This window comes from Rhea pennata, chromosome 9, assembly GCF_028389875.1.
Source record: "Rhea pennata isolate bPtePen1 chromosome 9, bPtePen1.pri, whole genome shotgun sequence".
Classification (NCBI taxonomy): domain Eukaryota; kingdom Metazoa; phylum Chordata; class Aves; order Rheiformes; family Rheidae; genus Rhea; species Rhea pennata.
The window spans coordinates 21880788-21902384 of record NC_084671.1 but is presented as its reverse complement, the minus strand read 5'-3'; the positions used below and the strand labels follow the sequence as shown (position 1 = coordinate 21902384).

General features: G+C 37.0%; 1 protein-coding gene across 6 annotated transcripts in view; it reads left to right on the top strand.

Moving 5' to 3' along the window:
• PXYLP1 (2-phosphoxylose phosphatase 1) overlaps positions 1-20386 on the top strand; it is a 72091-nt gene extending 51705 nt beyond the window's left edge. For 3 of the 6 annotated variants that reach the window (XM_062582609.1, XM_062582607.1, XM_062582608.1), the window contains exons 3-6: positions 3553-3714; positions 4634-4760; positions 15944-16083; positions 18063-20386. In XM_062582609.1, the coding sequence (XP_062438593.1) occupies positions 3553-3714; positions 4634-4760; positions 15944-16083; positions 18063-18994 (1361 nt within the window). In that variant the 3' untranslated portion in view covers positions 18995-20386. Of the gene's footprint in view, positions 1-686; positions 781-2176; positions 2191-3527; positions 3715-4633; positions 4761-15943; positions 16084-18062 lie in introns of those variants that run through there. The other 3 variants (XM_062582612.1, XM_062582613.1, XM_062582611.1) reach the window with 3 other exon arrangements.
• The last annotated feature ends 1211 nt before the right edge of the window (positions 20387-21597 follow it).

Sequence of the window (21597 nt, the reverse complement as noted above, 5' to 3'; positions counted from 1 at the left end):
GCAGCGTTACTTAAAATTTAGGATAGTCTGTTACCAATAGCTTTTATGGTGTGAAGTATTGTTATTCCTAGTCTTTCTCAAAGTCCCATTTCCAGTCCACGGGAGAGTCTTATTTTGTACCCAAAGCTGCTCTGTCTGTAGAGTCTCCTTTAAGGGTGTTTTGTCGGTGGCTTTTGTGAAGTTTAAATATGTCATCTCATAATTCTGTAGATGCCACTTTTAATATATGATTTTATTTTTTAATAATTTAAAAGGAGTAGATTCTTCTTTAAGATTTAATGGTTTTCCTTGTTCCTAAATTTGTCTGGATCTGCTAAAGGATTTCTTCAACTGATTTGTTTAGAAATGAAACTTGCCATCTTTAGATAAAGTATATGGCTCTATGAATCCTAGGTATTTGACCTTAAGCTAATGTGTGCATCTCTTGACTACTGCACTTGATAGCCTTAGTGCAAAAATTGGATGTGTTCAGCTGACTAGGAAACTCAAACAGTATGATAGAGCTGCTGTAATCTCCTGCTTATGCTCTTTTATTAGACATGGCAGCTACTTTCTTGTAATTCTGTTTATTCACAGAGGCCAGTAATTACTAACATAACACATTCTTTGGGATTTATATCCCAAATACAAATTTTCTGCTGTTCTCCTTCAGGCAAAGTTGTCAACCTCTAATAAATGTTCCCCAGGTTCTCTGTTCAGAGTTTCTCCATCAGTTGTTGGCACTGTCTCAAAATGTACGACAGCGTTGGCATGGGAGGAGCTGAAGAGTGAGCCTGAAAAGTAAGTCGGCATGGGAATGGCTGCTGAGCCCTGCAGTTCAAATGACCAGACTCAAAACTGTGGTTTCACGTTCTCATCAACTATAGTCCTGGGGTAATTGTATATAAAATCTGAGATATCTTGAGGAGAGGCTTGAAGCCATTGCTCTCTGTGTATTTGCCATGTCAACAGTTACAGCAAGGGTGTGGAAAATACTTGAATTCTGGTTTTGGCAGGCAAAGAGAAACCACATAAGTCTTAAACTGTGCAGTAAGAACGAGGAGCCTGTGTTACGTTAATGACTGAGCTTTTAAAATCTTTCTGTATGCTTCACTTCAGTTTGTTGTCTTTGTTGTCCTTTGTGTGCCCAAGTCTACTCCACAAAATTTGCCTCTAAAATTAGGACTGGGAGTCAACGTGAAACTGAAGAACTGGCTCAGAAGAATCAAAACTCTATTTTGAATTTTTTTTCTCTCCTCCTGTCTCTTCTCCCTGTCTTTATTTTATGTTCTTTTTGCCATAGAACACCAATAGTGGCAACAATATAAACAATTTCATTTTCACTCTGAATCAGCCAATGTTCAAGTTCCAGAAAATACTGACAGGAAGAGAATTGTGAACATTCATTATTAAAAGTGTTGTCTTGTAAGGCTTGTAAATTAACTAGCTAAAGCTAAAGAGCCATTGTCAGTGCAACTCTGACCTTAAATTCAGATATTGTGGAAACATGGTTTTGTATGTGTAATGGATGGTATTTCTGTTAATTTCTCTGCTATGTGTGAGTTTTTTACATTTCTTTCTAATAAAATTTTTTTTCATGATAGCTTCAGCTGCATTTCAATAATAACATTTGTGTGCATTTTCTTTAAATAGCCAGGCTATTTAAGGTTGGCAAGACAGGCAAAGGAGGGGATTTAGTGAGAAAAGTGATGGGCAGTCTAGCCCCTTCAATCTCCATTACTTTTTTTTCCCCCAAAGGTTCACAGTAGAACGGTCCTAACTGTTTTGTTGGTATCACTCTTGTGGGAGGTTCAGACTATCACCAATCACCACTTAAAAGCAGATGACTGAATTGTACCAATTTAAGAAAATAATTGGGAACAAGGAGAAGTAATCTTACTCTAATATTAGAGTTCTGTCCTGTTAATGTTTGCTGTGATGTTGTTAAATAGTGTGTTTGTCTTTCAGCACCTTTCAGCACAGGTGTGATAGTTGTGAGCATCTTGTGTTACTCTATCTCTAGTTTTTTTTTTAATTCATTTTTCTACTTCAGTCTCTGTCTCCTTTTGTCTGTCTTCTTTCCTTCTTCCCTCTACACTCGCACTGTTTTTGGGTCATTCTTATTTTTGCAGTGGTTTTCTCCAAAGATTGAAGAGAGACTTGACTGGCATTGGCTGATGTCCTGTTTGATGGTTCAATGTCAATTTTTAGGTGAGAATCATAAGGGGCAGCTGAGCCTGTTGTGGCTTGGTCCACATGCCACATGTTTTGGAGTCGCCATTAGAAGCAGTCATTGGTTGGTGGCCTTCCAGTCGAGATGCAAACACGCAGGCAACTGACTGCTTGCAGCCCTGTGAACAAGGGATCACATACAACTGTGTGCATTATTTTTTAAAACAAACTTTTGAGCTCTTGCTAGAAAGTATTCAGTCATGTAAAATATTTCAGCTGAGGTTTTGCTGATACTCATTCACCTCTGCTAATTAGACTTTCTCCTTTTATGGCTTGTTGGTTATATCCTACACATTAGGTGACAAATCAGAATTAAAACGCTTTTGCTTCATAAACTGTATTTCCCAAGGGTACTAGTTATTAATACATGATAAAATTTGTGACCTTTTGTACTGAATGGTTCCCATTCATTAAGTTATCCCATATGGTTAAATAAGAATGACCAATATGCATGCATACAGAAGGATGAAATTTTGCAAGAATCACAGTGTGCTCTGGATCTGCACCCACTGGGTGCTGAGTTTGTGCTGTGGTGCTTGGTACCTCTTATTTCTGAGAAGATGATGAGAGATAAAGCAAACTATTTTTTCATTTTCCCTGAAGAAGTGCCCAAGTGGACAGGCAGCTGGCACCTGTGAAGCACTACCTGGAGTCCAGTTCCTGGTGTAAGCACTTGTGATGCTTGCTCTTGAGATCAGGCAGCAAACGGGTGCAGTCCTGAGCCGAGGCCTTCAGGCTTCCAGCTGGAGCAAGACAAGGGAAGTTCATCACTTGAAAAGATCGGGCTAAAGCAGAACAAGATTTTTTCTTCTCTGTAAAGGAAGGTCTCACTTTTAATTCGGTTGCATTTTCTCAGGTGCTAAAGTCATGTGAAGTCTCTTTGTTTTTAAGAGGTGTCTGTCTGCCTGACTTGAGCAGTATTATGCTGAAGAGTTACAGCACTGGCAGTCAATGCAAACGAGTAGATACTGGTTGGTGTGTTGTCTATGAATTTTCTGAAAGTTAAGGGTTTTTTTTTTTCCTCCTCTTCCTATTCATGCATGCTCTTAGAGCTTCATGAGAGACTGACAGAAAAAGTAACTTCAAAGAGCAGTGTTAGCCAAGCATCGACTTCAGTAAAGAGCTCTCTGGGCTTGTCTTGTTGACTTAAAAAGCAAAACAAACCAAAAAACCCTAAGGATTTATACTTTAGAGTGGCATTCTTTTATAGCAACTGTAGCTTTTCTGTGTAATAGTTTTCTTAAAACAGTAACTCCTAGTTCTTTATTTCTTCAGCTATCCTGGAGATTTATAGTTAGTAACTAACGTTAATTTAGTGCATGCATGTTTTGTATCTTTCAGTGCACTTAATCCCAGTAAACCCCATCAGGGAAGATGGACTCAATCCTAAGAGCCGGAAGAGAATAATGCCTGATTTGCTGACTGAACCCCCTGCAATAGACCCTGTTTATGAAGCTCAGGTTTACTGCAATATTCCCACCATTGCCGAACGCAGCATGGAAGGTAAACTTTGTGCATGTAGATGACAGTTTCATTGCTTGTTTCTACATGCTGACTTTGGAAATGATTACTTTGTGCATTGTCAGTTCTTCAGTGCTTGGAGCAAAGCACAGCAGTGCCGGCTGGTTGCTGAATTATACTGAATTGTTCAAAATGCTTCACTCATCTTTCCTTCCCTTTGTATCCTTGGTGATGTCTTAATTTTTGGAAAAGGTCTACTGCAAAAGTTATTTTGCCAGCTAACAATGAACTGGAAGTCCATAATGGGAAGGGATGGGTGAGATATGTTGAATATTTGACTAATAATGTTTATTACAAGTGAGCTGTATTGGGAATTGTTATAAATGTCTGAAGTACAGTTGATTTATAATTCTGAAAAAAACCTAACTCGTATTAGAACTCCAGACCATTAGATATCTTCAGCTAGAAGACACTTTTGTGTTCCTTATCCCATAGCAGCTGCAGCAGCAAGTTAACCTGAATGACTTCATTGATGTATCCCACTAGTGCATAGAAAATAAATCAGAAGCTAGTATATCAAAAAACTCTAAACTGGGCATGCTACAAAGTTATCTTTAAAGTAGAGACCTGAGAGTTGCAGCGCAAATGTGGAGGGAGTCTTGTGTGTTGGCAGAGACCCCCTACTGAATAATCTCTTGTATGGTTGTTGGACTTTGAATGTGCCCTGGAGAAAGTGTTAGGCACCTGAGTCTTGTATAAGTCCTCTTGCAAGTTAGAGGGAACTGTTCATTGGGACATGAAGTTATTGTTTGTTTTTCCCTCCTCCCCCCCTCCCCACTCCCATTGCAACACCAAAGTTATCAAATTTATTATATCTGCTTTTTTTTCTTAAAGCATGAGTAGTCAGAGGAAAGATTTAAGTAACATTCACTTTATTTTTTTATCTTATTTTTTCGCTTAGGTCATGCACCTCATTATTTTAAACTAGTGTCGGTTCAAGTGTTGATTCGACATGGCGATAGATACCCACTCTATGCCATTCCTAAGACAAAGAGACCTGACATTGACTGTACATTGGTGCCTAGCAGGTAAAAGTCTTGGCTTCTGTCATTACTGAATGCACGTATTGTTTCATATGTCTTCTGTAAGCTCTTCAGGGTGGCTTCTGATCTTTGTGTACTGTGGCAAATTAAAAGAGCTTTATGATGGGTGTACAGCATTTCCTTTGCAACATTACATTTTGCTACCAGTTCAGACCAGGAGAATTCTGGGTATTTCTATTTCTAATTAAAAAGTTAGGACTGCATCCCCTCTATATAAAAAGGAAAAACTGTTTAATTTAATATTTAGGTTACCATTCCCCATAGATAAGCTTCTTCACATTTTTAAAATGTGATACTTGCATTTTATATTATCTTTGACTTACTACTTTTCAGAAATACAAGCTATGAGAGTTTTCTCTTAATGATTTATATCAATTTTATTTCAGGAAGAAAGCATAAAGGTGGTACACTTAGTTATTAGAGTACAGGCTAAACAGTGCTTTTTCTGTAGTTACCACCGACTGCTTGAAACTGTCACACATCAGTTTTCTGTCTCTGATTGCCATTAAAATGTCATTTACCTTTCTGTTTGAAAATGTTGTGCTTCTGTCTAACATCACATCATTGTAGTTTCCTGATGTTTGCCTTGATATCATGATCAGTTGAAGCTACAGATGTGCTTCTCCTTCTAGAAGAAACAATTCTTTCTTCTTTAGGCTTTACTCATTGGTAAAGATGAACTACATTGTAAAGCAGTAGAAATAAATGGAGTGATGCAAGCTCCAAAACCTTTGTTCCTGCATGCTTGATTACAGGTGTTTTTTCAGTTAGATCTGTGGCTTTTTGTTGCCCCAAATAGAGAACTTTTCCTGTGAACCTCTCAATGTTTACTGTTAAAAGTATTAAGAAACAAGAATACATATGTTAGTAACACCTTTTGTCAAATTTACAGCTTTATATTACTATACTCTCAGCAGGGCAAGTGTGAAGTGTGGGGATTTCACTGTTGGGTGCTGCCTCTGCTTGGTGTGCATGCATCTCTTACCAAGGGAAGAGGCATAATAGGTCTTCTGATCCACTGGTGTACAAAACTGTGCAGATACACCATACATACCTTTTTCCAGAGTAGCATGAAATCTCCTGCTCTCCAAAGAGATGGTGCTCTGGTGCACCTGGTGCAGAATCCTTTGGAGGTGGCTTTGTGCTCTCATGCTGAAAAAGCAACAGTGATGAAAGTGCATTTCTGACTATTAGATGTATCAAATGCATTACTTGTTTTGCAAGATTCATGGGCTGTCTTCCTTAGACTTCTATTAGCCTCCCATTGCTGGTAGCATTTATGATTTTTATCTTTCATATCTGAAATACTGTGTCCTTTCAGCTTTTCCTTGGTGGGTTTTTAACAAAAGAATCTCTCTCCAGGAGAATGTGGACTATAGTAAGCTTTATGTTTGTGATTAGCTAGTCTGCAGCAATTCAATTTAGGAAGCTGACTCAATTTTCTTATCTGGGCCTGAATCAGGTTTTGGTTTGGGTATATTAAAAACCAAAAGCCTTAATAATGTTACACAGTTGGAATGCTGTTAAAATATGCAGAACCAAGATGAAAAGATAACTGCAATTAATCATTAATCTCATACTCACAGCTGATGGGAACCTTGATTGAAGAGGTCACTAAGTAGGTGCATACAGGAATGGGCAAAAAGGCTAGCAGAAAGTGATCAGCCAATCTGGCAATTCCCTGAAGAAAGCTGAAATACCTTGACTTTCAGTTTGGATATTTGGCGGCATAAGAGCAGTTCCCCATGTTGGGAGCAGATGTCCTGAAGCCTACAAGTCTTGGAGTGTTGTCTTTAGTTGTAGTCAGCATTGTAATCTGACATGAATAACTGAAAAGTAACCGTGTCGCTGACCACACTACTGCTGTTGGTGAGTGACTGCACAAGGGCTTGAAACTGTGAGCGGCTTTGTCCCATCAGTGTCTGCTGTAGTTTTTCATAGGAACTAAGCTTAAGAGGTCCTGAGTTTATTCAAGTTACTCTGTTTTGTACGAGAGTCTAAACAGAGAGAATGTGCATGTATGTACAGAAGTCTCAGTACGACCTAAACTGCAATATTATCTTCATTTTACTAGTGAAATTAAGGTTCTGTTGAAGATTTGTGCTTCTTAAGGAAACATTGTAAATCTTATAAGAGTTTATATTTTTTAATCTTCTACAATATTTTTATATATATTTATAATGTGCATAAATACATTTTATATATAATGCATACAAATATACATAGGAAAATATAGGCGTTTTTAAGAATAAAACAGAAGGAAAATATTAGACATGAAAAATCTGCTTATTATAGCTATCGTTGCACTGGAGTTGAAAAGATTTAAATAGCTTTTGTTTTCACTGTTTTTTTTTTACAGTATGTATGTAGTCATATCTTAGCTGCTTGATGCAAGTATCAAAATTAGAAATTGAGCAAAATTCTGATTCCCCCCCTTTAAAGGAGACGACTCATCTTTTGGAGTGCTTGTCTGTTAACACCAAGTAGCTGATTTTCTAACTATACTGAAAAAGCTTTATACGTTACATTAGTCGGAGTGCACTTTGCACTTACTTATTTTTAAACTTTTCATCTATTCATCTTGTTGGCCACTTCTCTTTATTCACACTTAGGGCTCTATCAGAAGGGTTGTTCTATCAGGGTTCTATCAGAAGTGGCGTCCTCTGGCATGAAATTAGGGCACGCAACACTTGGATTGCAGATAGGAAACCCAATTGCGGATATCTCTACCAAGGAGTTGAGTGGCCAATTAATTTCTCCAACAAGATGAACAATGAACAATTTGCCATTAGCTATGATAGTATTTTAAGTGATATACTTCTAAGGGGTGAGGTTATTTTTGGAATGAAGTACAAGTAAAGAGACATGATCTAAATTCTTCTGGAGTTCTTAAAGGCTCTGATCTTGCTCAGTGTCTGCCACGTTACAGTGTATGGAAGAACTTTTTTATTGCAAAGATGTTAACTGCAAGTGATAATGTTAGATGCATAGCTGTATTTCTCAATATTACAATGGCACATGACCTCAGTTGTATTTGTTAGAAAAGCTTTTATGAGCATTTCCACTTTAGTTTTGGGCAAGGAATATGACATGAAGGCCCTGGCATCAGGAAAAACTATCCATAAAATGCAAGTACCTAGTGTCACCTTTGACACTGCCAACAGAATGACCAAGTTGAGTAGTGGGAGGGTATAATGCCAGGCTGTGGTGAGGAGGCCAACAGGTATCTACTCTGGCCCACTACTAATTTATGGGACATTAGAACATCAGTGTACAGATGATATGTCCATTATAGTTTACAGACACTAAAAACAAGTGGAGAATCAAAAAGATCTTGTCTCTTTCAGAACAAAATTCATATAAAATGGAATTTTCTGGCTGACTTTGAAAGGGCAGCAGAAAGATTAAAAGAATTGGCGTTGTGCCATAGTGTCCAGAAGTGTTAGAGACATTTCCAAATACAGCTAGGATTTTTATTGTTTCTACCGTTGTTTCAAATGATGTGTTTATTATTTTAACATCAGGAATTACTTGCTGTGTTTGGCAATTATATGCTACAAAGCATATAATTGCTACCTTTTACCTGAAGGTTTCTTGATGCTGTGTAATTGAGATACCCGCTTAAAAGTCTGACTTGTTTGAGGTCTCTGGACCTCAGTTTCAGATAAGTATGGTGCTCATATTCAGTCTGTTCTTTATTTGACTTGGCGTTCAGCTGATGGAATTCATTAATTACGTGGAATATGCTACAGCCCTGTGGACTTCTAATGGGTATGCAAAATAGTCTTGAGGTCATGCTTTGGATTTGTGAATTATGGATTGTGACATATAAGTGTGGAATGAATATAAGCAAATGGATTAAATGCTTTGGAGATTACTTCCATCTAAAACTTCAATTAATATTATTTTCATTATTCTGGATGCAGATTTCCCAAATGAACTGAGTAATATGTACTTTTTCCCTCAGAAATTTAATTGAATGACATTAGTGAAAATCCTTCCATTGTAGTGTTTACTTTGGGGAGGGGGGGAATAAATTAAACTTCTACTTTATTTCCCCTTTGTACCTTGCTTGTATAGTGTCAGAATTAACAAATATGCCATGTTTTTTCTTTGAGGTTATATTTGAGATAGAGAAGAAATACTTTTTTTTGAAAATATTAAAATGATTTCAGAAGACTACTGTATTTTAATAGCATATTTTAATTAGCATGTGCTTGAAGGCATTTTAAGAGGGGTTGATGTTAATCATAAGAAGTGTAGTAACAAATATTTTAGTTTCAATACACACATGTCTTGAAACTACTATGAAAGAGGAAAGTGTGGTAGTGGGAAGTGTTACATTGTGAGCTAAAGGAGGTGTGGATTTGGCAAGGTCAAAATATGATCCAGACCAGAATTAGATGAAGAAGGGTCTCTTGAGGCTTCTAATGACTTCTCTAAGGACTCAGAAGAAGAGTGAAGAATACTGAATCACTGGAGAGCTAGTTGCAAGGCTGTAAAAGCTGTAACATTTTCTTGAATAAATAAGCCTTACTGGTCTCTTTAAGATCCTTTTTGTAGACTGGGATAATCTGCTGTTGTTTTTAATGGATCTTTCCATTCATTTGTCCTCTAAAAAGGAAACTGATCCTTTGATCTAAAGGTGTTTAGACCTCCTGGACTTCACAGAAAAAACATGTTCTCTTTCCTTGGAGTTATAAAATCATTTTCTGCATTTTCAGTAGAAGAGAAAATAGACTTGCTTCTTGATGGAGACAATCTGGTATGATATGATTACAAAACGTGAAGCTCATTTGTCAGAGGTTGGTGCAGCAGCTTAACATTTGGCATGGTCACATTTACTTACCACTGGGGCCCTGCAGCTCTGTCAGAAGCTTGGTCCTTTTGGTTTTTGCAAATTCTGCTTTTCCTAACAAATGATATTTGCATAGATAAATGTAGGGTTTTTTTTAAAATGTTGTTGGATATCCCTGTCCGCTTTTGCAAGCTCTTTCTTGAGGCATATAGATCTCCTGCTGGACTCAGTCTAGTGCTATGAGAGAATAGCACTATGCAGGAACAGAGCTAAGATGAATAAAAAACTTACCCCTCCTGAATTTTGGTGAGCATCCATAATCTGCTAACTAGCATTTTTCTACTTGATAACTATTCAGTTTAGGCTTTAAATTTGGTCTCAGTAATTATAATATTTCTTCTACTGCTGTTTCCCTTTTAATCACAACTTCAACATCTTATTTTCCTGTCTTATATGATGGTCATACTACACTTTTTATGCCGTGCTGGATTTTTTTATGAACATGTAAACGATTTAAAAACTAAAAAACCCCATAGCTGCATTTTTGTCAAGATAATGACTTTCCACATCAGTTTTTAAGTACTTCATAATAATTAGCTTAACCTTGCAGTCTTTATAGATATGTATTCTCAAATTAGTAGGTGATTCAAAGGAATATTCAGTTTAATGAGTTGGAAGACCAATTGAATGGTGCGGTTTGTTGAACATCAGGTTTGAAGAAACCAAGACTTACACTCTGTACTTTGTTTGTACAGCATACATAGTAGAAATAAGGCCATAGTTCAATGATCCCATACCTTTGGTAGGAAAACATTTTAAAGGAATCTTTAACAGGCTTTTTTTATGCTGTGCTACTGCTACACTGGTGATGGCAGCACAGTTGTTTAAGACTGAGCACCAGTCCACATCAGGGAATAGATTTTGACTGAAAATACTGCTAAAATTAAAACTCACAAGGATTAAGGGGTTGGGAATTTTAACCAAAATTGTCCCTGTTGGGGACTGATCTGCAGCTGAGTTAAAGGAGGAATAAAACTGAGCTCTCTGAACCTGATTTTTTTTTTCTTTTAATTCTTCAGTGGAAACAGTTTCTGCTCACAGGGATCACTAGGGAAGAAAATCTTTCACAAGTAGACAATATAAATCACTAGCGGTGTTTTTTCCTGAGTGGCCCTGATAAGCACCGACCATTTGTGGTATGGACTACAATAAGCCCTGATAAATGTGGACCTTTTTCTTCCTGCTCTGTGAATTAACTCTGAAGTCTAACAATGGTTTTGTAGTAACAGACAGGTGGCTTCATGCTGTGGTGTTTAACAAAGGTACCTAGTTCAAAGAGCTCTTCCTTCCAAAAGAGGCTTCTGTGCATTTGAGCATACTAAGCAACGGGCGAAAAGCCTCGCTGTCTTCCACAGCAGTTCTTAAATACTGACTTTGAAGTCTTGAATTCAGCTTAGTCTCAAGGGGGAGGGTGAGGAGGACACCCCCCCACACACACACACACTTTTCTGTAATGACATTTCTGTGCTGCTACTCAAGAAATGAGGTCTCGCTGTATAATATGCATGAACTTAACATTAAGAACTACCTGAGTTGTATTTCTTATCTTTGTACCTATGTAGTAGAGGCAAATAAATGCATGCTTCATGCATATTTTCTGCTGAGTATTTTGTACTTTATGGCTAATTCATCCAAAATTCAGTAGCAGATTTTCAGAGGTATTAGATGCGTATTCTCAGTCTGGTACTGTATATCTCACTTTTCTGTGCTAATTCAGAACCACCATTGAGTTAGTGTTCACTTCTCATCAGAGCAGTAAAAATACCTCTAGGTTTTTTATCTAAACTCTTAAAGGAAAAAGGAAATTCTCATTGAAGGGTATCCGCTCAGTTGTTGGTAGAAATATGCATATGGTTCAAATAGTTGTGCAGAATTTCTGTGCATGCTACACTGATTACAGCATAGTAGTAAAGAGACGATGTCATATTTCAGTATTAAAGTTTGTTAAGACTTTTACAAACAGAATACTTAAATGATGGTCCATTTTAATGCTGGTGCATGAAAACTACCAAATTTGAGGTTATCCCATGTTTAGTTCTTAAATTCAGCCTTTTTTCTTTATTTATTAATGGAGGGAAGTATCCTCGGTTTTATAGATGCGCATTATTTTACCACCATAGAAGTTATGAAAGTGCAAATTAATAGACCCTAAAAAAGAGAAAAGAATGTTCAAGATTAGGAAAAAATAAGCCCATTAGTGATAATGAGCCTTTCCACATACTAATAGAATTTGAAATATTTATTTTATCAATATATTTCTTAAATACTGTAGCTTACTGTCATAATGTCAAGCAAATTACAAAGTAAATATCCTTTTAGTCCATTTTTATTTTCTGGTTACTTTTATGGAAACAAAATTTTAAGGATACTTCAGTCTTTTCAACTAAGTAATTTTCTTTGCTTCCTGCTCAGACAGTCCCAGCAGTCTTAGCTGTGTTGCCTAGATACTCCATCTCCTGCGGCATCTGTAAATTGGCCAATTCAACAGGAGGATTCGTAATCTAAATAAAAAAAATGGGGGAGGGGTGTAATTTATCAGATGGTAGACTAAATGCTGCTGTTAAAGCTAGGTTTTTTTCAATAGCAAAATTTCCATTTGTTAATGTGTATGGGGTCAATCAAGAGAATTGCTAGCATACTTTTTTTTTTTTTTTTTTTTTTTTTTTGCATATATGAGGATAGAAGTATATTGTAGTCCCAAGATGTCTGTGCCCTTTAGGCAGAATAGCTCTTACTTTCATTATTTGATCTTCCCTTCTCCCCCTTTCTCCCTCCCCAAAATACACTCAGAAAGTAGTAAGCTTTCTGAATATGGATTTCAGACCTTTAATTGAAACATCCAGCAGTTGTATTTCAGTGCCCACTTTTGTGGGCGTGAGTTTAGATTGTGCTCACTTTAAAAGTCATTTAATAAAAAGATAAATAATTTACATCTGTGTAGAAGCATTGGAGTATAAGTTTTATGAAGTCCTGGATATTAGCTTGCCTTGTCAGCCATTGTTTTGGTGTATCTTTTTGTATTGCACTTGACCACTACTACCTGATATGTGCTTTTTTTTTTTTAATTCCTCCATTCCTTTCTATAAAGGGGTTGATGATAGTTTCATCAGCGCAGGTTTGATTCCCTTAGAATTCAGGTTTTGCAACTAAAATAGCAGAGCTAGCAAGATGGATAGTGCAGTTCTTTCCTAGTGTTTTCACATGTACATTTGCAAAACTTGCTAATGATGTAAGCATGATTTAAGGAAAATTATGACTGACAATCTATAAAGGGCTTTTTAGAGTGTGAAGTTTAGAAAATGGGTAGTTCAGACTGCTATGTCAGTAACAAGCTTAAAAGCTATTTGCAAACACCATTGATTTAATTTCCTTAATGTGAATCTTCCATTTTAGATTGTGCTACTGGGCTGTGGAAAATATCAAATCTGCAAAAAGTTCTATTTGGGATTCACATCTGGGGCTGGATTAAGCTCTGAAATGTGTACTTAATACAACAGGAAGCTTCAAATGACCTGGATAGGAACAAAGACTTTTACATGCCTTTGCTTCTCAGACATTAATCTTTGAGTTAAAATTATTACATATGGAATAGGCTATGTATTTTAAATGTCACAAATTGACTAGCTTTCCTTTCAATTTGAAGTAAAAATGAAAAAGCAATTTGAATATTTTCTCTCACTTTACTGTTGTCTAGCATTTTTCTTACTGGCATTTGTACCATAATTTATTATAACACTCTCCTCAGATTTTTTTGTTGTTGTTGAAGGTAGATTAAATACTGGCATATCCAGGTTTTAGGAAATATGACAGTGCAATTCCAAAAAGCTAACCCTCTATCAAAAGAGGGGGCTGATGTCGTATGAGACCTACTGTATCTGCATGCTGTGAGCATAGCTTTGCGACAGAGGCTTTCTTACTTGAGAGCCTCTCTGCTGGTTCCCCTGTGTAATTATTAGGGTCCTTGTCCTAGTAAAATTTGATTCCAGACTTTAATTCATACTTCAGTAGTGTTGTGGCTCCCTCTTGTGGTTCAGGTAATTCTGTGAGTAATCAACTAATTTTTTTTTTTTTTTTTTTTTTTTTTAAGACCTGATGTTTTGGTACCAAAACAGTACGTTATTTTGGCAGAGTGTAAACGTGAACATAAAATAAAAAATGCAGACTACTCTATGAAATGTTACTGACCAAATCTATCTTCAAAAAATCTTTTTGAACATATTTTGTGATCAGCATTAAAAAATAGACCACTGTATTCAGGCTGAAAGTCCTATTAGAATGATAATCATCTGGGCAGAGCTGAATTGCTGAAGAATTTCTGATCTAGTTCCATGCAGAAGTAGGGAGGACTGTGTTTGCGCACATGTGAATGATAGCGAAGAACACTTCCTTACAGAAGAGGGGCAAAGAAGAAATGAAGGAATGTTAAATCAAATGGGGTAGAAAAAGAAAGCCTTAAAGTGCATTTTATATGCAGTGGTATCTGGGAAGTTAAGTGATGGAGGTGATGGTTTTAAACATTTATCAAATGGAAATGTTAACAAAGAAAATACTACCTTCGTAGGCTGATCATGGAAGTGTGAGCACAGATTTTTAAGGTTTAAATTCCTTTCTACTGAATTGTCTATGGACTTCTATTTATGTAATTTTCAGCATACCAATACAACAGTGAGCTGAGTCCTTTTGTATTTGAAATTTGCAGAACAGTTTGGGAGATGCAAGTATTTTTTCACTGACTTGAATTCAGTTTGACTGAGTTAACCTGGACTCTTCAGCTTGCATCTCTTTCCAGCTGTATTCGTGACTTGTATTATGTTTATATTTACAGTTTAACATTATTACATTTCCTTTAGAATTAATAAACTCAAGTAGAAAAAGAAATCAGCTTTCTCAGGGTAAGACTAAGCAGCAGTTCTATAGCAGTCCCTTTTCTCCCAATCTCTGTCAACCTGTCCTGGGCTAGCCAGCTTTCGGTAATGATTATATGAACATAAAGGGGCAAAATCTAGTGGCCACTTTGCTGCATTCTGCTGCCACGAGTGTTTGGATCGTTACCTGTCTTGTTGCTCAGGACTGTTTTCTCACATTAGCAAAGAAGGGACTGCTCAAGTATTAGGAGCCCTGTATCTCTTACAGTGCCAAGGAAGTAGTTTTAAAGTAGCAAATACTTGGGTTTTTTTTTTCATAAATCTTGTAATAAACACAATATTTGTGGAACAATGCTGAAATGCAGTTCTCTTACCTGGTAAGACTTTGCAGAAGGGTGGTTCCACCTAAGCTGTGCTTTACTCAAAGACAGTGCTGACCTTATAGGAAAGCTGCTAAATGTTTAAGTAGAGCTTGTACAGTGCCTTGCAGCATACTTTGAATTGAAAAGTTTTAGTGTCAGTAGTGGAGTGGTATTCACATCTGCAGTCAAAACTTGGAGTGCCTTCACAAGGCACTAATCATGTGAACTACTCTAGGCGCTTCTTTTGAAATGCGGAATGTTGAGCAAGGTTGAATAAAATGGGCAATGTGCTGATATTCGCTCAGATACACCACTGTATATAATTTCTCTCTAGTTTTCAAAGTTTTCTTAAGTGTAAAGCTTTCATGAATGGTATATTAACTATGCCATGAATATTATTTTTTTTCTTAATGTAAGATGACATATAATTTGGTCTCATCCACGATAAGTGTCCAACAGTGTAGAACTCTCTCTTCCTAGGTATACTACAATACCCAAAACTGTGGGCTCCAATTTCCATTGGGCCACTGGTCACTGCTGTGCAGGTACTGCTTTACTGGGGCTACATGTGCTATTTGATTTGAAGCCTGAAGAAGTTTGAAATAAAGAATGTGATTGCGGTCAGAATTTTACATTACAAAACTTGAGAATTCCCCAAGATCTTCACTTTCAGTAGTGGTTAGCTGAACCACTTCGGATTGTTAGTGTCATTGGCCATGTTTCTGAAATGCAGTGGTGCTTGAGAAACTGGAAAAGTCATTTTTGCAAAGATTTAAAAAAAACTTTAAGAATTTACAATAGTATTATTGATGCGTTAGTGTTGAACTGCAAACAAATTTTTGCTTACCAAAAGAATCATAGCTTTCTCATGCCAAGACATCCAACGAATATGCCTTAATCTTCTTGCAGCTCTTTGCTAGAGATGCAGTTAAGTAGTGAGATTTCTTCTGCACACTTGCAGAAGTCCCGAGTAAGAGCAGCACCATGAATTTTTTTGAGTTGATATACTTAGAATACTTGACTGTCTTGAGCTGTTTTTCCATATACTTTTGGAAAATGTCACACTTGTGTTTACCTTTCTAGGAAACCTTCTCATCCTCATCTTGAAGCTTTCATTAAACATATGTCCAAAGGGTCTGCAGCCCAAATGGATGGTACCCTAGGCAGCCTGCCTCGGTACCCTAGTCATTCTTTGTGTGAAATGGGAGAGCTTACACAGACAGGTGAGTTTCTCTAGCAGTTTTATCTATCTTCTCCTCTATTAAATGTAGTCTGCTTGAAAAGGAATCTTCTAATTCTCTCTCTATGAAAATGCGTGTGTGTGTGTATATATATATATAAAATATATATCTGTATATCTAATTTTATGGAAGCTTATCATGTTGGTGATAGCTTAGGTTATGCAGAATATGAATAATATAAGAAATGTTGTATACTACAAAAGTGGTAACAGTTCTAGTTAACTGTACTTTATCCTACAGACTACCTGCATTCTGTTACAAGCTGATCACTTTTGCTATCTCTTAACTTAACAGGTTAGACCATGTACAATGAAACTGCTTTGTCCCCCCTCAGAAAATGACATTGCTCAGTCCCTTATGAGGAAGAATTAGTATTCTGGTACTGGTTTGAAATTGAGTGGCCGTGGTACTGGAGAACAGTCACTTAATTGCTAGTTTTCACCTGCAATAAAAGTAGTGTGCTCAGTGCAAGAGATTCAGGTGTAACAGAAAAATTTAATGCTTGTATTATGGAAGTAGAAAAGCTCATTTGAACACATGGTGCTTCCTCTCTTCTCCCCTTTGCTTAGTTCTGAACTTTATAAAGTGTCAAGAGTATTGAAGGAGCAGAGCTGAAATGTATTAGACTCCTGTTTTCTGATGTATTTGTATATGTGCATTTTTACCATAAAAAATGAAACTTATTTGTATATTCTTTGTTAATTCTGTTGAGCTTAGTTATTGCCAGAAAAAGTGGAAATATCAGCACTTAAATTCCAAACAATTTATTAAAATATATATATATAGAGAGAGAGAGAGAAGAGAGATTTTGTTAATTCAACCAAAGGCTGTTGAATTCTCCTGATGAACACATACTTTAGCTTATCCCCTACCAAATAGGTAGGGAAGTGATGAAAGAGCCATTTGGACTGCTGGTAGCAGGGGAGAGTAAATATGATGGGAACAAAGAGTAAGAGGAGGAAAACAAACAATTTTAGAACTTGTTTCTGAACAGCTTTTCACCGATTCTGCAGTTGATAGAATAGTTTGTATTTTCTGCCTCAGAATAGCAGCTGAACTGATGAGAACTTAAGTCAGTGTTTTAGTTCCTTTTCTGCATGTATTCATATTGGTGCTTCAAAAATAGAAAATGAGTACCTGTCCATAACTATAGGGAGCTGTGACTGTTGCAGAACTTATGTACATTGTGTGCATATCGCATGGGAAACTGAATTAATTGTTATACACAGCTTGTAGTTCAGCTAGTATTTGGGACTTGCCTGTACCAAGGTATACAAACGTGCTGATGCACACAGGGCTCATGCCTGTTACTTGGCTGCTGTAGGAGATAATACAAGGAATTCTGGATTCTGGATAAAAGTATTGGCAGGGGAGAAGGACATACGTCATCTCCCTCTCCAGCTGAGAGTTAGCGTGAGAATTAACAAGCAATTTGAGTCCTGAAGGATAGGCAAGGAAGCCTGATGATGAGATTCCCCTACCTCCCCACTCCATTTTGTGAGTTTTTACATGAGTTTACATTCTGTTCATTTGCGTGCCAGTACTTTTACTGACTACCATAAACTTGCAGGGAGCACAGCCATTCACTGGCTGTCTGGAAACCTGACTCAGGTGCAATCTGGATCCACTCTCATAGCCACTGTATTTTTGTAGTCACATTAGATTTTCTGTTCAGGCTTACCTTTACTTCAAAGAACAAATATTAAACTATTAAAGTTTAAATGAATTCTAAAGAACCAGTCTTTCCTCTCTGTATCTTAGTTCAACTCCCAGAGTCCAAGAGACACTTGAGGTATTTTGTATTTCATGCAATTTCTCTGGTAGCCAAGCGTAAGTGAAGTTCAGTTTTGAAGTTCGCAACTAGTTTATGCATTTATCAGTAAGACTGACGTTTCTTATTTTTTCTCTAAAACTAAGAAGGTTCTAACCATGTTATAACTTATTTTTAAAATCTTTTCTAGGGGTTGTACAGCATTTGCGAAATGGACAGCTATTACGAGAAATTTATATAAACAAGCATAAACTGCTCCAGAGTGACTGGACAGCAAAACAGCTCTACTTGGAGACAACAGGAAAAAGTCGAACCCTGCAGAGCGCGCTGGCACTGCTCTACACGTTTTTGCCAGATTTTGACTGGAAGAAAATTAACGTGAGACATCAGTGGAGTACCATTTTTTGTTCTGGAAGCTGTGACTGCCCAATGCGAAACCACTACCTAGAAGAGGAACAGCGCCGACAGTACAGCTTACGGGTGAAGAACAACAATTTGGAGAAAATATATGTGGATATGGCAAAGATTGTAGGCATTCCCACGAGGCAATTGAGAGCTTCTAACCCAATAGATTCTCTCTTGTGCTATTTTTGCCATAATGTCAGTTTTCCATGTACTAACACTGGCTGCATTGGTATGGAACACTTCAAAGTTATCAAGAGACATCAGTTAGAGGATGAGAGAGAACGACAGGAGAAGAAACTTTATTTCTTGTATGCACTATTGGCTACTCATCCTCTCCTTAACCAGACTGTTAACCGACTGCAGCGTATTGCAGAAGGCAAGAAAGAAGAAGTATTTGTTCTTTACTCTGCACATGATGTCACATTGTCACCTGTTCTTAGTGCCTTGGGCATTACTGAAGCTAGATTTCCAAGATTTGCAGCCAGATTAGTTTTTGAGCTGTGGCAGGATGGGAAGAGACCCAAAGAACACTTTGTTCGCATCCTCTATAATGGTGCTGATGTCACATTCCAGACCTCGTTCTGCAAGGATTATTATAAACGTTCCAGTAAACCCATGTGCCCACTAGAAAAATTTGTTAACTTTGTCAAAAGGGATATGTTCTTAGTTTTTAATAGTACTAGTTACTACGATGCGTGTCGTAGAAGACCACTGTAGGGAAGGGAAGTGAAAAGGAAGCAATGTTAACTTGTGTGTCGGTGAAAGTCTCTGTATCTCTGCTGGTGGAAGGGCAGTTCAGTCTGGTTATTTCTTGTACTTGTTTGTGTAAGTACACAAGAATATTGCTTGAAACAGTTTTCAGATAGTTTTATTTTAATTCAGAAACCATAGATCGTCTTCAATAGAAGAATGAATACTGAGGGAGTATTACTTTTTTATGTGTATGCTCACATATGCTGTGTTAATTGTAATGAATTGATAAACCACATGGGGTACTGTAACCTGGATGTTGCTTGATATTTTTTTTTTTTTTAAGAAAAGAGAGAGAGCATAGATTTGATTTCTCTGAATTCCAGAGCAATACTTGTAGACCATGAGTTTAAAAAGAAAACGGTCCTTTTATTTTTCCACCACAACATCACAATCATTTTAAGTGGCTGTGTCAAGATATTTATAAATTCCAGGCATCTGAATGGAACCTTTTGTAAAGAGTTCTCGAAACTCCCTCCTCACAAAGAAGAGAAGCATTTTCGTATTTTGAGGGATGTATGTATACTGTACGTATTTACCTGGGTATGCACAAATGAGTACATGTCTTTTTGCTCACAGACCTCTAAATATTTGGCTTCTGTTGTCTGTGTCAGAGAAGGTTGCCCTGTAAATTAGATACAAAACTCTGTTCTTTGATTGCACTTTCAGCACTTTGAGTAGTTCAGACACAATCTAGAAATATGTAAAGGTCTTGTGACTTCCTTTAAAACACACAAATAGCAAACACTAACATTACCACTGTATCTGAGCGAGAAATTAGGAGTATAAATCAGTTTTATGGTGAAGTGTTGCATTCTTTCCCATTTGGTACACTCTCTCAAGCTGCTGTGTTGTGGAACAAATTAGTGTTTTAGGAATTTGATATAGTGGCTGCTTGAGACAGCTTGACTAAAGACTAAGAACTTTTGTAGTTCAGTTAGTATTTTTATGGACTAGGAAGCTTTTATTTTGTAAGACCAGACTTGTACATATTGTACTGTGTATATTTATAACACAGTAAATCTTTTGTACTTGTTTAGTTGGTGAAGAGCTGTGAAAAGCTGGCCTTTAGACATTTTTTCCCTTGACTAGGATGTATAGATTTAAGAATAAATAGTCATTTATGGGTAACTTGAACAACCCCAGTAGATACAGAAACTTGTATTTTAAACTGCTTTCATCTTTATGAGTAGGAAATTAAGAACCAATTTTTAATACAAGTGTTTGAAAAATTTTCATTACTAGAATATTAAATTTTATAACGGTGGAGCTTTTTACATGTCTAGAAGTAATTTAGTCTGTGACTTGTGATTCAATGGTGCTAGTTTATCAAAGGAAATACAGCTAACTTTTTTGGCATTCCTGTCTCTCTCTCTCTCTCTCTGTGTGTGTGTGTTTGCAAATGCTGCATTTGAACTTTTAAATAAATTTTGGGGACTCTTTGTATACTTGTGTGTTACACTTATTCTGACTTCCTTAACTGTTTGCAGTAGCAAGCTTGTGCATTTTGTAAGATGTTTGTCCCATTACTAACTTTTATGTTGGCACACAATAGCACTTAATATGTTCTCATTCCAAGTCTGAGTAGGAGAAGATAAATACTAAATACTATATGAATGCTGAAATAGAAATGATGATAGAATATTTGGGACTTCTGTGACATTATGGTATAACTGCTAGACAGGCTTGCTTTGCCTAAGGGACTAGCTATATTGGCACACATTTTTGAGTTAGAGGGCAAACAGGAAGAGGGAATCTGAAAACTTGAGCTCACTTGGACTAAAACCTTTTTTGTATAAATGAAGTAAAATGGATCATTGGTCCAAAATAAGCACTAAGTACTGAGTTCCTAACTTACCTGGCAAATGTTTCTATAACTCTTCAGAGTTCTATCTCTTGGAGATCTGAAACTGATTTTTGTGACCACTTTCAGAAATGAAGTGCAGAAAACTACCATAGGCATATCACTGGAGTTTAGTGTGTTCTTTAGAAGCTTTGAACCATTAACTGCTTTTGCAAATGGCCAGAGTTGATATCTTCAAAAACTTGTGCTAGGATTTGCACCATTGTCCATAGAGTTGTTTTCTTTTGATTTGCCTCTGCAGAAAGATTCCCTTTATTGTAGAGGTTTTGTGATATGGCTATAAATTGCATGGACCTGAGTTTGGATGGCTTTCTGCTTTGTTGAGCTCAAAGAATCCTTGAGATCCCAGATGCTGATGGATATTGCAGCTGCTCTCTAAACTTCTAACTTAGCTTTCTTTTAGAGTAGAAAAGATGTACTGATTTTTATGGGCCTTTTTTCACTAATCAACTAATAAGCACCTTGAAATCTTAAGTAGGTTTTGGGGCTGATTACCTTGGTGAATTGGTCATATTGGATGCTAGGAAATATGTGCTTGGCGTGTACAGTCGAGAAGAAAGTGGTGAGACAAATGCAGAAAATACGATGCTATTAGGGGTTGTCATTCCTCAGATTGCCCCAGGTGTCAAATTCTTTGCCCTTTCTGGATATCTGATCTCAGTCAGTGCTGCTCTGGAGATGAGTGTGTCCCTGATAATGCTGCTGT